The sequence below is a fragment of the Poecilia formosa genome, unplaced genomic scaffold, assembly GCF_000485575.1.
Source record: "Poecilia formosa unplaced genomic scaffold, Poecilia_formosa-5.1.2 Scaffold373, whole genome shotgun sequence".
NCBI classification, from domain to species: domain Eukaryota; kingdom Metazoa; phylum Chordata; class Actinopteri; order Cyprinodontiformes; family Poeciliidae; genus Poecilia; species Poecilia formosa.
The window spans coordinates 154,697-168,475 of record NW_006800312.1 but is presented as its reverse complement, the minus strand read 5'-3'; the positions used below and the strand labels follow the sequence as shown (position 1 = coordinate 168,475).

The 13,779-nt window shown below is 39.0% G+C and overlaps 1 protein-coding gene across 1 annotated transcript in view; it reads left to right on the top strand.

The window, feature by feature from the left end:
- The window catches only part of LOC103154086 (pyruvate carboxylase, mitochondrial-like), a 192,055-nt gene that overhangs the window by 27,436 nt on the left and 150,840 nt on the right, over positions 1-13,779 (top strand). The window contains exons 7-9 of the mRNA XM_007575244.2: positions 7,794-7,911; positions 9,022-9,089; positions 10,507-10,590. Coding sequence (XP_007575306.2) covers positions 7,794-7,911; positions 9,022-9,089; positions 10,507-10,590 — 270 coding nt within the window. The remainder of the gene's footprint in view (positions 1-7,793; positions 7,912-9,021; positions 9,090-10,506; positions 10,591-13,779) is intronic.

Sequence of the window (13,779 nt, the reverse complement as noted above, 5' to 3'; positions counted from 1 at the left end):
AGAATCATTTTTTATTTTTAATTCACACAGAAACGAGAAGAAACATTTTACGTCTGTTTGAATGTCTAAGAAACTGATTCTTTCCCATCAGAAATAGACACAGATGATGTCAAACCATTCATTTAAACTTATTATATCAGGTTTAAGTCTTTGTACTCGCTTTTCTTAGTAAATATTTGGTTTTAATATTTACAGTAGTTGATTGTATGAACTCAAAAAGACGTTTTTCCCAGTTAAATTTATTTATTCCCCAAATAAAGTGAAGGACATTCCCAAAGTAAGTGGTAATAATTGGCTTCCTGGGATCCCAAATTTCTTAATTTAAAGGAAATTAATAATAGACAATACATATACAAACATTTCCCTTTTATCTTGTTTTCTTTTACCACCGCTGTGCCAAACTCTTCCAGGCTTTAACCCTGTAACGACTTTATCGCCTGCTGTGGAGGATCTGCCTGGCAGCTGGTTCTCCGTAGGAACGTTGATAACCGCGTTAGTCTGGCTGGGGATTATGGGTAAAATATTCTTATCAGCTGTTCTCGGGGTTGCTTTAGCATGTCAGCCGACCAGGCGGCCATGTAGCAGATGTTGGAGTCAGAACTGCGTGACGACTCTGTCATTTCTTCGGTTGTACGTCTGCCGCTGTTGTAATTACATTTCTGCTTCCCAAGCAGCTCAGACGCCTGGTGAAGGTCACCTTCACGCAGAGAGCAGAGAGACCGACACGCTAAACTGTGAAGCAGAGCGGAGTACCGTTGCTTTATGAATCAGGTTTCTATACGAGGGAGCAATGTAGAAAGTTTCACGCTAAATAGGTTTTTGTTCTCAATAATTAAATGTTGCAACTCGTATAAAGTTTCTTTATGGTGCGTTCACGCCAAACGCGTTGTGCGTCCGACGCTTCGAGTTCGATGTGTGCTCACTTTGACGTTTTGCTCTAGACGCGTCAAAATCGCTGTAGAGGGCGTTGAGAGGAGACTCCTCGGCGTACGTGTCCCTCTACTCTTCCTCCTGCATATTTAATCTAAATAAATATGTTTAACGTTACTTGGCACTTATTTAATGTTTAGTGTTACTCAGTGTTTTTGCTGGATGGATTTGGATAGCTCAAATGCAGGGGAATATTTTCAAATAGTAAAAGTTATGACTTGCTCTACAGTCCAACTTCCTGGCTGATCCTTTCACTTCCTGTCTCTGTGGTCACAGCTTGATTGGTTATAGATTATAGGACGACCGCAAACGGAGACGATTAGTTTATCCTACATAGTTGTTTTATTTTTCTGAGATCATGTCGTAAAACTCACCGTTACGCCACATAGCTCTGCAAAAGTTCAGATTTTTCAATTTCAGTGTCGGACGCGTTTGACGGACGATCAAACGCTCAAAATGCTCCAGGTATCGCCGCACCAGACGCAGGAAATGCAGTGCGCCTCCACTTTGAATGTAAACCAGCAGCTGAAATGCTTCGTTTGGTGTGAACTCACCATTAGAGCTGTGGATGGTGATGCTGTGAGCAGGAAGGATCTCCAGTAGCAGTCAGTGTTACGATCAATCTGAAGAGGCCTCTGACTGAAGACTGTTGCTGTCTGACAGATTGACCGTCATAATAGCTCAAAATCTGATCAGTAAAGACGATATTTCACTCTAGCATGAAGTTTTGTCGCAATAATCAATAACATGATTGACTGAAATGAGATCCGTTTGCATGATTTATTCTTATTTCTTTTTTCTCTCATTCCACCCAAAACATGGATGACAAAAGTCTTCAGTCTGGTGCTTTGGTCTCAACTAACCTTTTTTATTTTTTTTGAGGACATTTTTGTTTAGAATTACTTTATAATCCATTTTATATAAAATTTTTAAAAAATGTCTCCAGTTCCAATGATAAAATGTTCATTTTGCATATTTTATTTCATCTGCATTATTATTTTGCCATTATATTAGTTGAAAATGGTCTCAAAGCAATGATATTATTATTTATTGCGATAGCCTCTGGGACAATTTATCGTCCAGAAAAACCCAGTTGTTGCTAATCGCTGCTGATCCACCTCATTTGCTTTTGCTGCTCCTATTTAAACATCTCCCTGGTATTAAGGTTAGAAAGCCGGACAGAGAGACAACAAACTGGGTGATCAATATCGTTGCTCGTTATTATAGTAGGCAGACGAGAACTCCTCTGGGATTTGAGGTCAAAGTTCAAGTATCATTTTAGCTTTTAAGATGCTAATCAGCTGCTAATGGTTGTAATTGAGAAAATCATTTTGTTGTCATAATTGTGCATCATAAAACCGTCTTAAAGTTAAAAAATGGTGCAAACATCCTTCCAGCTGCACAGGGTCCAAAAGCGGAGGCGATAATCGTCCACAAATGTGAATCCTGAACCAAAAATGAACAAATCAGAACTGATGTAATATTTATCCCAACATGTTGCCAGCTGGACCTTCATATCAATAAAAACACGCCGTCTGAAGATGTTTTCTGCTCCCGTTTCCCTCAGTCTTAATAATTATCACAGTGCAATATGTCAGTTTTTCTCCACAAATCTTGCATTTGTGGAGAAATGCAAGATTTGAAGCATTTGATGCAAGACATCAGCAGCAGCTTCATTCATAAACGCTGTTTAAACAACACTTACAAGTGAATTTCAATGAATTAGGACCATGTTGAACAGTTAATTTGTTTCAGTAATTCAGTTGAAAATGTGAAACTCATTTAGATTCACAGCGCAGAGTGGTACGTTTCATGTGCTCATTTCGGTTCATTTTGCTGATGAGCCTAAAGCTGTGAGAAACATTATATAAAACCAGAAGAATGATCTTTAACGGAGAAACTTTGACTTACACCATCATCGGGAGGAGTGGTGACCTGCCGGCTGCTGGAAAAGGCCGCTGCTGGAGAACCTGGCTGGTCAGAGTGTGTGTTCAGGGATATTATTGGAAAATTGAGTGGAAGGAAAAAGTTTGATAAAAAAAAAAGGTGCAAAAGCAACAGAGATAACTGCAGGTGTTCATTTTTGATTAATCTGACTTGTAGTTAATTCACAAATATTGCATAAGAGCAAAGAGAAAATGATGGATTATTTTTATATTATTTAATTTAAATGTTACTGGAGCGTTATAGCCTTTATCGCCTCTTTGCAACAAAAATCAAATCTGTTGGCTTTTCTCCCTTCCTGCTTCCAGAGTTTGGTATTTGCTAGTTACATTTACTCAATTACATTTACTTGAGTACATTTTTTACTAAGCTTTATTTTTTTACTTTTACTTGAGTAATTTTATTACTAAGTATTTCTACTTGAGTAAAATTTCTTCTGGATTTTCTACTTCACTGAATGAAAAACAAACGTGTTTTAACCAAAAATTCACCAGAAACAGACGCACACCTGCAGGTTTTTAGTTTCATACGCGTTTTTTATTGAAAGAAACTGATTTGGAGAAATTTAGATTTTATTTTTTTGTTACGAATTGTCGTTTTTTTCCTTAAAATACCAACATTTCTGCTTTTTAAAATCTAATTTCTATAATTTTTAAATATGAAATGACTGATAATTTGATCAGTTACTTAGTACTTTAGTTGACTTTTTACCAAATACATGTTTACTCGAGTAATTTCTACTCGAGTTATTTTACCTGAATTGTTGGGTGTTTCAGAAACCGAGTGAATGCTTCTCTGTTGCTGCTGTGGACGGTGTAATGTCAGGTGCGGTTTTATTAACCAGCCTGTTTTCATAAAACATATCGCCGTGGTTTTGTTGCGTATCCTTGGAGCCTCTGAAGTCATGATCCGCTGGTAAGAGTGACCTTTCCTGAGCCCTAGCTCGGTCCGATTAATTAGTTGTTGACATTTCTTGTTGCCATCCAGAGAGACCAGAGCAGATATGATGTGAGGAAATTATAAAGAGATTTCTCCAAGTAACAATGTGTAGTTTGCCTTTTAAATTAATTAGCGCCGGCTCGCAGATGATTTGTATGCGTAATTTAAAGTCAGGCAAGCCGTTGAAAACGTATTGTAGGACTAGATGTGTGTGTTTACTGGTAAAAAAGCTGCCAGATTCCCACAGTGTATGTTTGGTTGATGTGCTTCCTGAAAGGACGGGTGAAGCTGCGCGCATCAAAGCTCCAGCGGCACAAATATGACAGACGGGCTGAACTGATGTGAAAGGATTACAAATGGACTTCTCAAAGTTTAGGTTTTGGAGAAACTCCTCTGTCGGATCAGGAAGGACGGGTTCAAGAATTGATTTGACCACTTTTCAAAGTCTGTTACCTTTTATTTGGGTTTTCACAGGATCTGTCACGTCGCTTTTGCACTTCAGATTTGTTTTTACTCTATAATTTCACTGTGTTGTGAGCATGAATGACCAGTTTTCATCATGTCTCCATGTTCTGTTAATGAGGCTTTTGCAAAAACCAATTAATCACATAATACATAGAAATTAGCTCAATAATTTCCATTCTGGTTATTTTTTGAACAGCGATTCTGTTTAGACATCATAATCTGGTTGTATGTGGTTTATGTTTCAGTTTTATTTAATGTTTTTCTTTAAATTACTTCTAGTTTCAGTGTTAAATGTTATTTACAACATTAAACTTGCATTATTTTCCCATGACCAATATATATTACAATATTATCATTTATTGCGATCAAATCTGGGACAGTTTATTGTCCAGTAAAGTTTGTGACAGGCGTAGTTGTCACCTACATGATCTGGGTCACTCCATATTAGATAGACAAACACAAACCACGACAAAAGACCCACCAGATAAAAAATGTATTTATTAGCGCTGTTTGGTTTTAGCTAGCTAGCTAGCTTTTCCTGCTAGCTGGTGTATGTTTTACCAAAGACAAAATAAAAATCCTACAACTGATGCTCCATTTCTGTCCACATTTGGTGAAGAGGAAACCGCGCTCGGTGTCTTCTTCGTAGGTCTTTGTGTCATTTCCATCGGTAGTTCTTGGTGTAGCGCCCCCACTGACGAGGAAGGGAACAGGTTGCCCTCTTTCACATTGGAGTTAGAAGGTGAACAGCAGCAGCTGAAAATGTAACAAATGCTGCAATTTTGTTCCCAAGTTGAACAGAACCTACTGGACTACCGGGTCTGAAGACACCCTAAAAAGCAAAAAACTACTTATTGCATCAGTTGGGGTTAAATAACTTGTTACCAGCTGGAAGATAATCAGCCTAATAATTAATCTGATTCTCCAGACATATTTGAATAATTATCTCACACTTATTATTGCAGTTCTCCTCTGACGCGTAAATTGCGCATGGTGATATTTTGACGATGCATTTCCGATGCACGGTGCAGACATTTCAAAGACGCTCCCTGCGGCTTCTCTGCACGTTCAGGTCCGCCTCTTACGTGGGCCCGTTGCCGTGGCAACGTCACCTGTCCCGCTCCGTGGCAGGAGAGGTTACCGGAGCGGAGATCAAAAAACGTGTAAAAGCCTCGCTCCTCACCCAGTCAGTTGATGTCCAGAAAGGAAGGAGAAAAGGAAAGCAGCGGTGCGTGGACAGTGAAGGAGTCTCCTGTCTCTGCCTCTCGCTGTCGGCCTCCAGGTTACACCTCGACTTCGACTTCAATCAGAAACATTTCAAAAGGAAAATGTCCAAGCAGACACGAGGCAAGGAACTGATTCATTTTGGATCGGATTGTAACGGTCTGAGAAGTATCATGAAAATTCATCCCGGTTATTAATCTGATCAGATTTGATTAAATGTGTTTTAAAAATGTGAAGAGGTTATACAAGCGACTTGGAGGACAAATTCCCCCCATAAAACCGTTTGACAACAAGCGAGTTCATTTACTGATGATGGGAGTAATAAAAATTGACAGAGATTTTGGGCAAACCCAAATCTGCCGACAAACGATACACCTGATGTTAGGCAATGTTTAACATGCTGATATTAACTGATATATGTAGTTTGCGCGTTTCAGGTGGGGAACAGGTTGGCTATTTTTGATCTGATTGGGATTGTGGGATGTTTGACTGATTCAATAGAAGTGTTTCCCCCAGTGTATTATAAGCCTGGCGGGCCACCAGGCTTTACTTGTGCTTTAATTCTTTTAAAAGTTTGCAGTTTTTAAGATTTGATAGTTGGTGTTCAGGTGTTAATCTTTCAGTTTTTTAATAAGACATAATTATCTAGTGATATTTTAAAATTTCCTTTTTACTTTAAACAGTTTTAAACTCAAAAACACGTCGGGATGACTGACCCAACCACCAGGCTTAGCAAGTTTTCTGGGGGAAACATTGAAGAGGAAGCTGTTTGTTTTGTTTTGTTTTGTTTTGTGAAAGAGCAGGAAAATAAATCAGTAAATATTAGCTACCAACACATATTTTCATACTTGTGCGCCTCTAAATAAAACTTCAGCCAGCAAATTGTAGTTGTGAACAACTTAATTAAACATTTTAGATGTTTCCCAGCTTGAATTTAGAGATAGACGACTTTTCTGACGAACGCATTACTGTATAATTATGATATATTGATAATTACTGATCACTTTCTCTGTTTAAAATATCTGAAACTCTGTCGAACTGGTGACATGACCTTTCCTGTTTTATTCAGTTTTCTCTCCTTGCCGTTTATTTTTAAACAGTTATGAGTCACGGTGGCAAAACCTTAAAAGTCCTGCGTCGCCAGTTACTCAGCAGGTGGTTGCTAGGTAACCAAAAGAATGAGTTGCTAGGTAACCAAAGAGCGAGCGAGCCAGTTGATTCCACTAAGCTAGCTTTGCTAGCTGTTAGAGATTGAGCTGCTAAAGCCTTTCCTCTGCTTACATTTCCTCTGGTTCTGGACCAGAGATCAATAAAAATATTGAACATGCTGTCAGACGTATTATCTATTTATATTGATCATGTGTCTACAGTGGTATAGATTGTTTTTGATTTATTGTCCAGCATTTCCCTGAAGGTGACTATTCTGTTTGATATAAAGTGATCCCTGCCAGTAGGATAAAGTAAGGAAAAAACAGATTCATTAAATCTCTTCTCTTAAAGATAACAATTCAAACGATTGCGATAAGTTCAGCTGTGCCGCCTTTAACCAAATATTTACCATAAAAATCCTGCTTAAACAATCCTGAGAACTGCATGTACTTGAGGGAAAATACCACTCTTTAAATGATTCAAGCACATTAAGTGTGTTTTTTCTGCTGCTAAATGTCATAAATTATCCCTTTTTACTCGGCTCAGGTGCTGAACAAGCACTTGCATGTAAATTTAGTTTAATTCTGTTGGGTTTTTTTTTAGCTGGTAAATCTATTGACCTTTTAAAGCCTTTGCCACATTGCCTTTTGAGAGAGTGCTCATAGAGAAACCCACGTTGGGTTATTTTTTTTTTAGCAGCGCTGATGTGTGCAGCTGCCCTTTAGGAGTCAGATAGCTTCACCCTCCAACAGCATCTCTTCTCAGGGCTCCAGGATGACAGCGAAGGCCGTGTTTGAGTTTTCCCCTCCACCGTGTCGAAGCTCGGAGGCAAAGGAGGGAGAGGGAGGCTTGGTGTTGATTCAGCCTGTCCCCAGAGCGAGAGACTGGACGCATCACACACAGATTGAGCCGTGACCTTCCACATGTAGGGTCGCGACCTTCCAGAGACGAAGTGTAGAACATCTTCCCCATCGGGGTCGTAGACATGCGCGCCACAAGAAATGTAGAAAACATGCAAATGTCAAAAAGAGGGCTTAGAAAAACAGGAAAAAGTTGGAGGGTTTGTTTGAAAATTCAAGGTTTTCTGGCCTTGAATGGAGGCGCTGGTGCAGACGGTGATGGGTTTTGTTTTTCCATGTTAGGAACTGGAGGAGAATTACCAGCGGGCGTACTCTGAGGCCCTGACGGCTTTTGGGAACGGAGCGCTGTTTATCGAGAAGTTTATCGAAAAGCCGAGACACATTGAAGTCCAGATCCTCGGTAAGTTTTCTCACTCTGGCTTGTGACTTCATATTTGGTTTGTACTTTAGTTTTGTTTTCAACTAGGGATGAGCAGCATGTACTTAAAGTTTCATCATAATGTTTTGAGTTATGAGTGATGTGAGCTATTACTTTTTTTTTTGCATACTACTCTGAAAAACACATTCCGGTTTTTAATACGCTTCTTCAAGACACCAGTCATAAAGAAACCAACTGCATTTAATCATATACTTTAATTTATTGATATTTATTGAAACTCACTGAACAAACAGTGGCAAAAATGGTAAAAAATAATCTCAAGAATAGACAATGTTGGGAGATTTTAAGCATAATAACTGGAATTTATTGTGACGATAAATTTATCACGATAAACGATACGATAAATTCCCACCCATTTAATTTATTTTGAATATCGTGTCTCTCAAAAACAGCTTCTGTCTCAGTGACTTCCTGGTAAATTAATGGCTAATAAAAAAAAAGCCTGAAATTATTAGATTTAATTTTAAGTGAATTTTTAAATGCGACTGGAATTTGATATAAAATTAGGATGATGGAAATGAGGCTTTCCGTCATCAGCCTGGGATCTCGCCACTCATCGTGAGAGAAAACCCCCCCACAACCAGCTGTTCAGTAATTTGATAAAACTGTTAATGCACCTTTTAATGTATAAAGTAGAAAAAAAATGCTTACTGGTAAAATTTAAAATCTGCAAAATGTGCCAATACTCAGTAGATACCTTACAAAATTTATCATTTTAAACCTTAAACGTCTCTTTTAAAGTTTTCTTTGTGACTTCAACTGGTATATTTTTGCAAAAAAAGAAAAAAAAAACTTTCTCATAAATTGATGTTTTTTCTTTTTTCTCCGTTTCTGCTCTGGCGAGTTGTTCCTGGTTTTCTCTTGTCACACCTGGTCTGTAACTATTCTTTTCCAGACTGTCTAAAGATTTTTACCTCTAATTTTCTGTGAATCTTTGTACATCTTGTACAGCATCTGCTCAGAAAATGGAGGCAAAGAAAATGCGACAATGTCTCTCGTTCGAGCTCCGAAGCTTAATCACTTCTTTATCCCCTGACTTTTTCACCTCACCTACTTTCTGTCCGTCCTCAGGTGATAAATATGGTAATGTCATCCATCTGTACGAGAGGGACTGCTCCATTCAGCGGAGACACCAGAAGGTGAAGTTCCTCATTTTCGAATTAATCTACTCCAATATAATGCTGGAATTTGTTTAAGATTATCTTCTTGACATTTCTCTTGAGTTGTAATGAGTAGCATGAAGTGGATGGTAATGGTAAGTAGGCGTGAAGCAAAGGTCACGGAGCAGGAAACGCGCCTGCGAGCGGCGCCGTCTGCTTGCCCTTATTTAGGCAGAAAGACCAATGTTGGCGTCACATTAAGTGATTATAAACAGGCTGCAAACCCTGAAGGGCCTCAGATTGCTCTGAGCAGCAGGGGGTTTGCAGAGTGCATTTAAAAAAATACCCAATTAGCCTCTAATAAGTTGTTTAAGCAACTTAATCCTTCAAATCAACTTGAATCAAAAGTTTATTAAAAGGTAGCTGCGTTATCCACTCGCTAAGAACAGAGGAATTAGTTCATTGTCAAAATAATAAATGCCTCGGCATCAGATTAGAGAGAGAACATTAGCAAAGCTTTCACCAGAGGAGGCTGATCAACATGTATTTTATTAACCACCGCCACCTCAAAGTGGTTTTAATCGCGCCTTTTCAACACTTTCATCCTTTCGCTTTCATCAAATTACTAATGATAATCATGTTAGCGACGCTGTTCACGCTGAAAACTGACGATTTTTATTTATTGTTTGTTTCTGTTTGGATTAATCTGCGTTTTCCCTCTGATCTGAGATCTTTTCCAACAATAGTCGAGTGTTGAGACAGCTTTAGGACGGTTCAGTCACTTTTCATCCTCTGGCAGAGATCTTATTTTGGGATTGAATTTAATATTTTTGTTTTAATCAGATTTGGATTGTGTTTGAATTCTTGTTTGTAAGTAATTGAATCAGCTTCCAACATGGTGAACTCCACCCACCCAGCAGCTAAATTCAGCACCGAGTGTCACCATTAAAAACCATTTAATGCATCTGCAGGGCAGTAAAGCAGGGAAAACAGAGAAATTGTGCACTTTTATAAAATTATTAGTGGTAAAATTGACTATTTACTTTCTCTTTATTGCAAGCCGAGGGGAATTTAGTGATTTTTAGGGTGAACAATAATGAGCGCTGTGGTAAAATGCTGCTATTTAATATAAACAATGGATCAAATTGTAGTTTTGTGGGGGTTAAGGGGCACTCTCTGTAATAAACCAACAATTATTCACCAACTGTGAGGTCTACTGCAGCTCCAAAGAGCATTTTAGCATCTTAATACGCATTGTCTTGGTTTTTATCACCCACAACTTTATGGTTTGACTTTTCCACAGCTATTAATACCAGAAATGAGACAGCCTGCCCCTATAGTAAAGGTCCTATTCTCTTTATTATCTCTAAAAACAAGGAAAGTTGATAGGCAGATGCTGTATTTTATTTCTGAATAGAATTAGTGCAGCTTTAAGTTGTTTTTTTTTTTTTTAAAGGTTGTGGAGATTGCACCTGGCTTCCAGCTGGACCCACAGCTGAGAGACAGACTTCATGCTGACGCCGTCAACCTGGCCAAACAGGTACGGTTCTGTATTCACTGGTAAAGCTGTTCAAGCTGCTGCCTTCCTGATGAGGATTTCCCTTCCTGTTCAGATCCGGATTAGTTATTTATGATTTGTCACTGAGCTCCAAACTGACCATTAATCGGGGCTACATGGTTTAGATTTGTGTGATTTGGTCCCACCTAACTTACCGTCGATGTTGCACATACTGCAGCTTCATGATGGCGACTGATATTTTGACTTATCGGTATTTTCTGCAAATGAGCTACATTGCGCTGCTCCAACAAGATTTATGTTGGCCTGAAGTGAGAGGGTCCCATCTGGGACAGTTTTGAAGGTTTTGTGTGTGAAAATATGGCGATAAATCCATATATTAAGGGTGACCTTTTATGCTTCCTTGAACAGATTAGGATACGTCTACAAAACATGCTCATTACATTTTCTGGACAATCTTGGATGATGAGATTTTAGTCTGGTCAGTTCTGCCTATTTTGAGCTCCTTTCAGCTGTTTCAGGGCGTTGTGGCGCTTTAAATTCAAATAAGCTGCTGCAGGCCACTCCCCACAAATTATACCACCGTACATCTTTGAAAAGCATTAGTAGAGCCTCCTGCACAACCAACAAGAATGCAGCAACTGGTTTCTGGATGGGAAGTCAACAATGAACCTCTTGTGTTTTCCAGCAGCCATTGTACAGTGCATACAGTGGTAAAACCAGCTTGGGGTTGTTAGTAGGGGTGCACTAATTGCTAATTGCAATTTTCTGGCCAACCGCAGATTACCGATCTTTTAAAAAGCCTAACTTACAGATTACGATTTTGGCTGATACCATTTTTTGTCTGAAATGTTGCTCAATATATCAAGAAAGTTGCTGAATTGGCAACAATGGGGTGACTATTGTTAACTGTAAATATGCAGACAGGACCTGGTCGGCTGGTTTGTCAGTCAAATGTCTCTCACAGGAGAAAAGAAAACCACAGCGGTTGATTTTTAGACCTTTACCGAGGTTGATAAAATCAGTGGATAAGATCGGCTTCAGATGTAAAGATCGGCTGATAACTGGAAATTGGCACCGATAAACCGGCTGGTCGATAAATGGGTGCACCCCTTGTTGCTAGGTAACTGGGCTGGACTCAGCTGGGGTTGCTAGGTAACGCGGTGCACATGGAATGTGACTTAATCAGTTGGATGTCATTATTATTATACTGCCATTTTGTCTTTTTCAGTTCCTGCAGCTTGAGCAGAACAGCAAACATGTTTGGTTAAACTTTTTTTCCAACATCATCTTTGTTGCTTCCAATGATGCACAGAAACGAGCATGTTCTTACTGCAAAGGAAACATAAAGGGCAACTACAATATTGTCTTGGCTTATGTTTGGTGAAACTTCAAGGATTTTACTTTCAGGTTTTCTTTCTAAAGACATTGAACCATTTAATTTAAATTATGCCTCAATAAATTGAGGTTTTTATTCACTGGATTTACAAATTTAATGGTTTTCAGTTCTTTATTGTAACATTTTATTGCAGTAGAGGCTTGATGAGGTGTTTTTTTCAGTAGGCTGTGTTATATTTCAGGTTAAGGCAGGTGTCTGCATACTGAATGTGCAGTTACAGTTTCCACTACTTTCCAAACAAATGCTGGCAGTCTTGAGGAGAAATGGCTCTGCTACTGAAAAGGCTGTTATGGCAAGAAGCACTGGGTGAACATGGGAAGTCTCAGTCTTGTCCATTTCTATCTCTTTTATTCCCCTCACTCATAATTGGTCTGCAGGACAACTGGATTCTCCCCAGGAATTTTAATGCACCTTCTACCCGTCAGTCACATGAGGGGAACATTTGTTTTGCCAAGGTGGGAAGACAGATTACAGTCAGAGCAGCTTGGGTGAGATTGGATGAAACTTTAGGGGCGTTTATTTTGCTTTTGCATTAAAAATAAATCCATTTACCTTTTTTTTGTTTTTTGTTTTTTTGTTGCAGTTTTAAAATATTTCTTTTGCTTTTGATGCCTGCAAGGTTCTTCATGTATGACGGCATCACTTTAAAATCAAGCATCATTGCTCTGGGAAGATGTAAAGAAATGGCCTTTTTGGTTAATGGCCCAGGTGACGAATGGATTCAAGCGAGATGGGAGGAGTAACATATGAGCAAAGAAATGACCTTGATGGAAGCTTAATGTGAGCCTCATCTTATACCTTCGCTCTCTCTAGCTATAACTTTTAATGCAGTGTTATCGTGTGGATCCTGCTTTAAAGTGCAGAAACTTGTCCTCAGGGAGGCAATTTCTCCATTCTTTCTTTGCTGAATAACTTGGAAAAAGGAAAGTTTAATTATCTGTAGGCCAACAAAAATACTGACTGAATTACACCACAGTTGAATGCATACACACAGTCCGAAGGCAGCCTCATTTCAACGGCACAAGGACAGATTTCACCTTCATCACCTCTTGAACCTTCTGTGTTTTTGTTGTTTTTAAATGCTGGAAACCATTTTTGTTGGCGAACCTTGAGTTTAAGATCTAGTGTGCAAACACTTCTGGTGTCGGGCACCGTAAGGCAACTTTTATCATTTCAACGTTTGTAATGCGTCATCGGCCTGTGGGAGGAAATTATTAACATTTATGAAGGCTGTCGTCTTCTGGCATGGCCCCGCCATCTTTGTTTCTGTATCAACCGGCTCCGCTTAAGGATGACCAGTGGAAAAACTACAACACTGAGATCTAAGCAGATGTTATTAATCGATTGGAACTAATTTTAATCTAACCAACAATTAATCCCAAGTTGATTAATGGTTTGCATTCAAAGTAGAATATCTTTGATATCCAAAAGTTTCAACACTAAGAAAATTAGCAGTATTGGGCATCACTAACACAAAAGCACTAATCATTAACGTTAGTTCTGCTAAAGCGCCATATCAACATGGTATTTTGGTGGAAGCTAATGCTAAATTACATGAGTATTACTATGTTGATGCTCAAAAGTGCAACATGTTCTATAACATACTATATTGCCCTCAGCAGGATGAAATATGTCGCTGCACATTTACCTGAATGGTTATGCTTCAGGGAGTGATTGTTTGCAACAAACCTTTCACTTAACTATGAACCAAGAGTTCCTTCCGTTTTTGCCCCTCTGCTCTGGCCTCTTCCTTCCGTTTTTGCCCCTCTGCTCTGGCCTCTTCCTTCCGTTTTTGCCCCTCTGCTCTGGCCTCT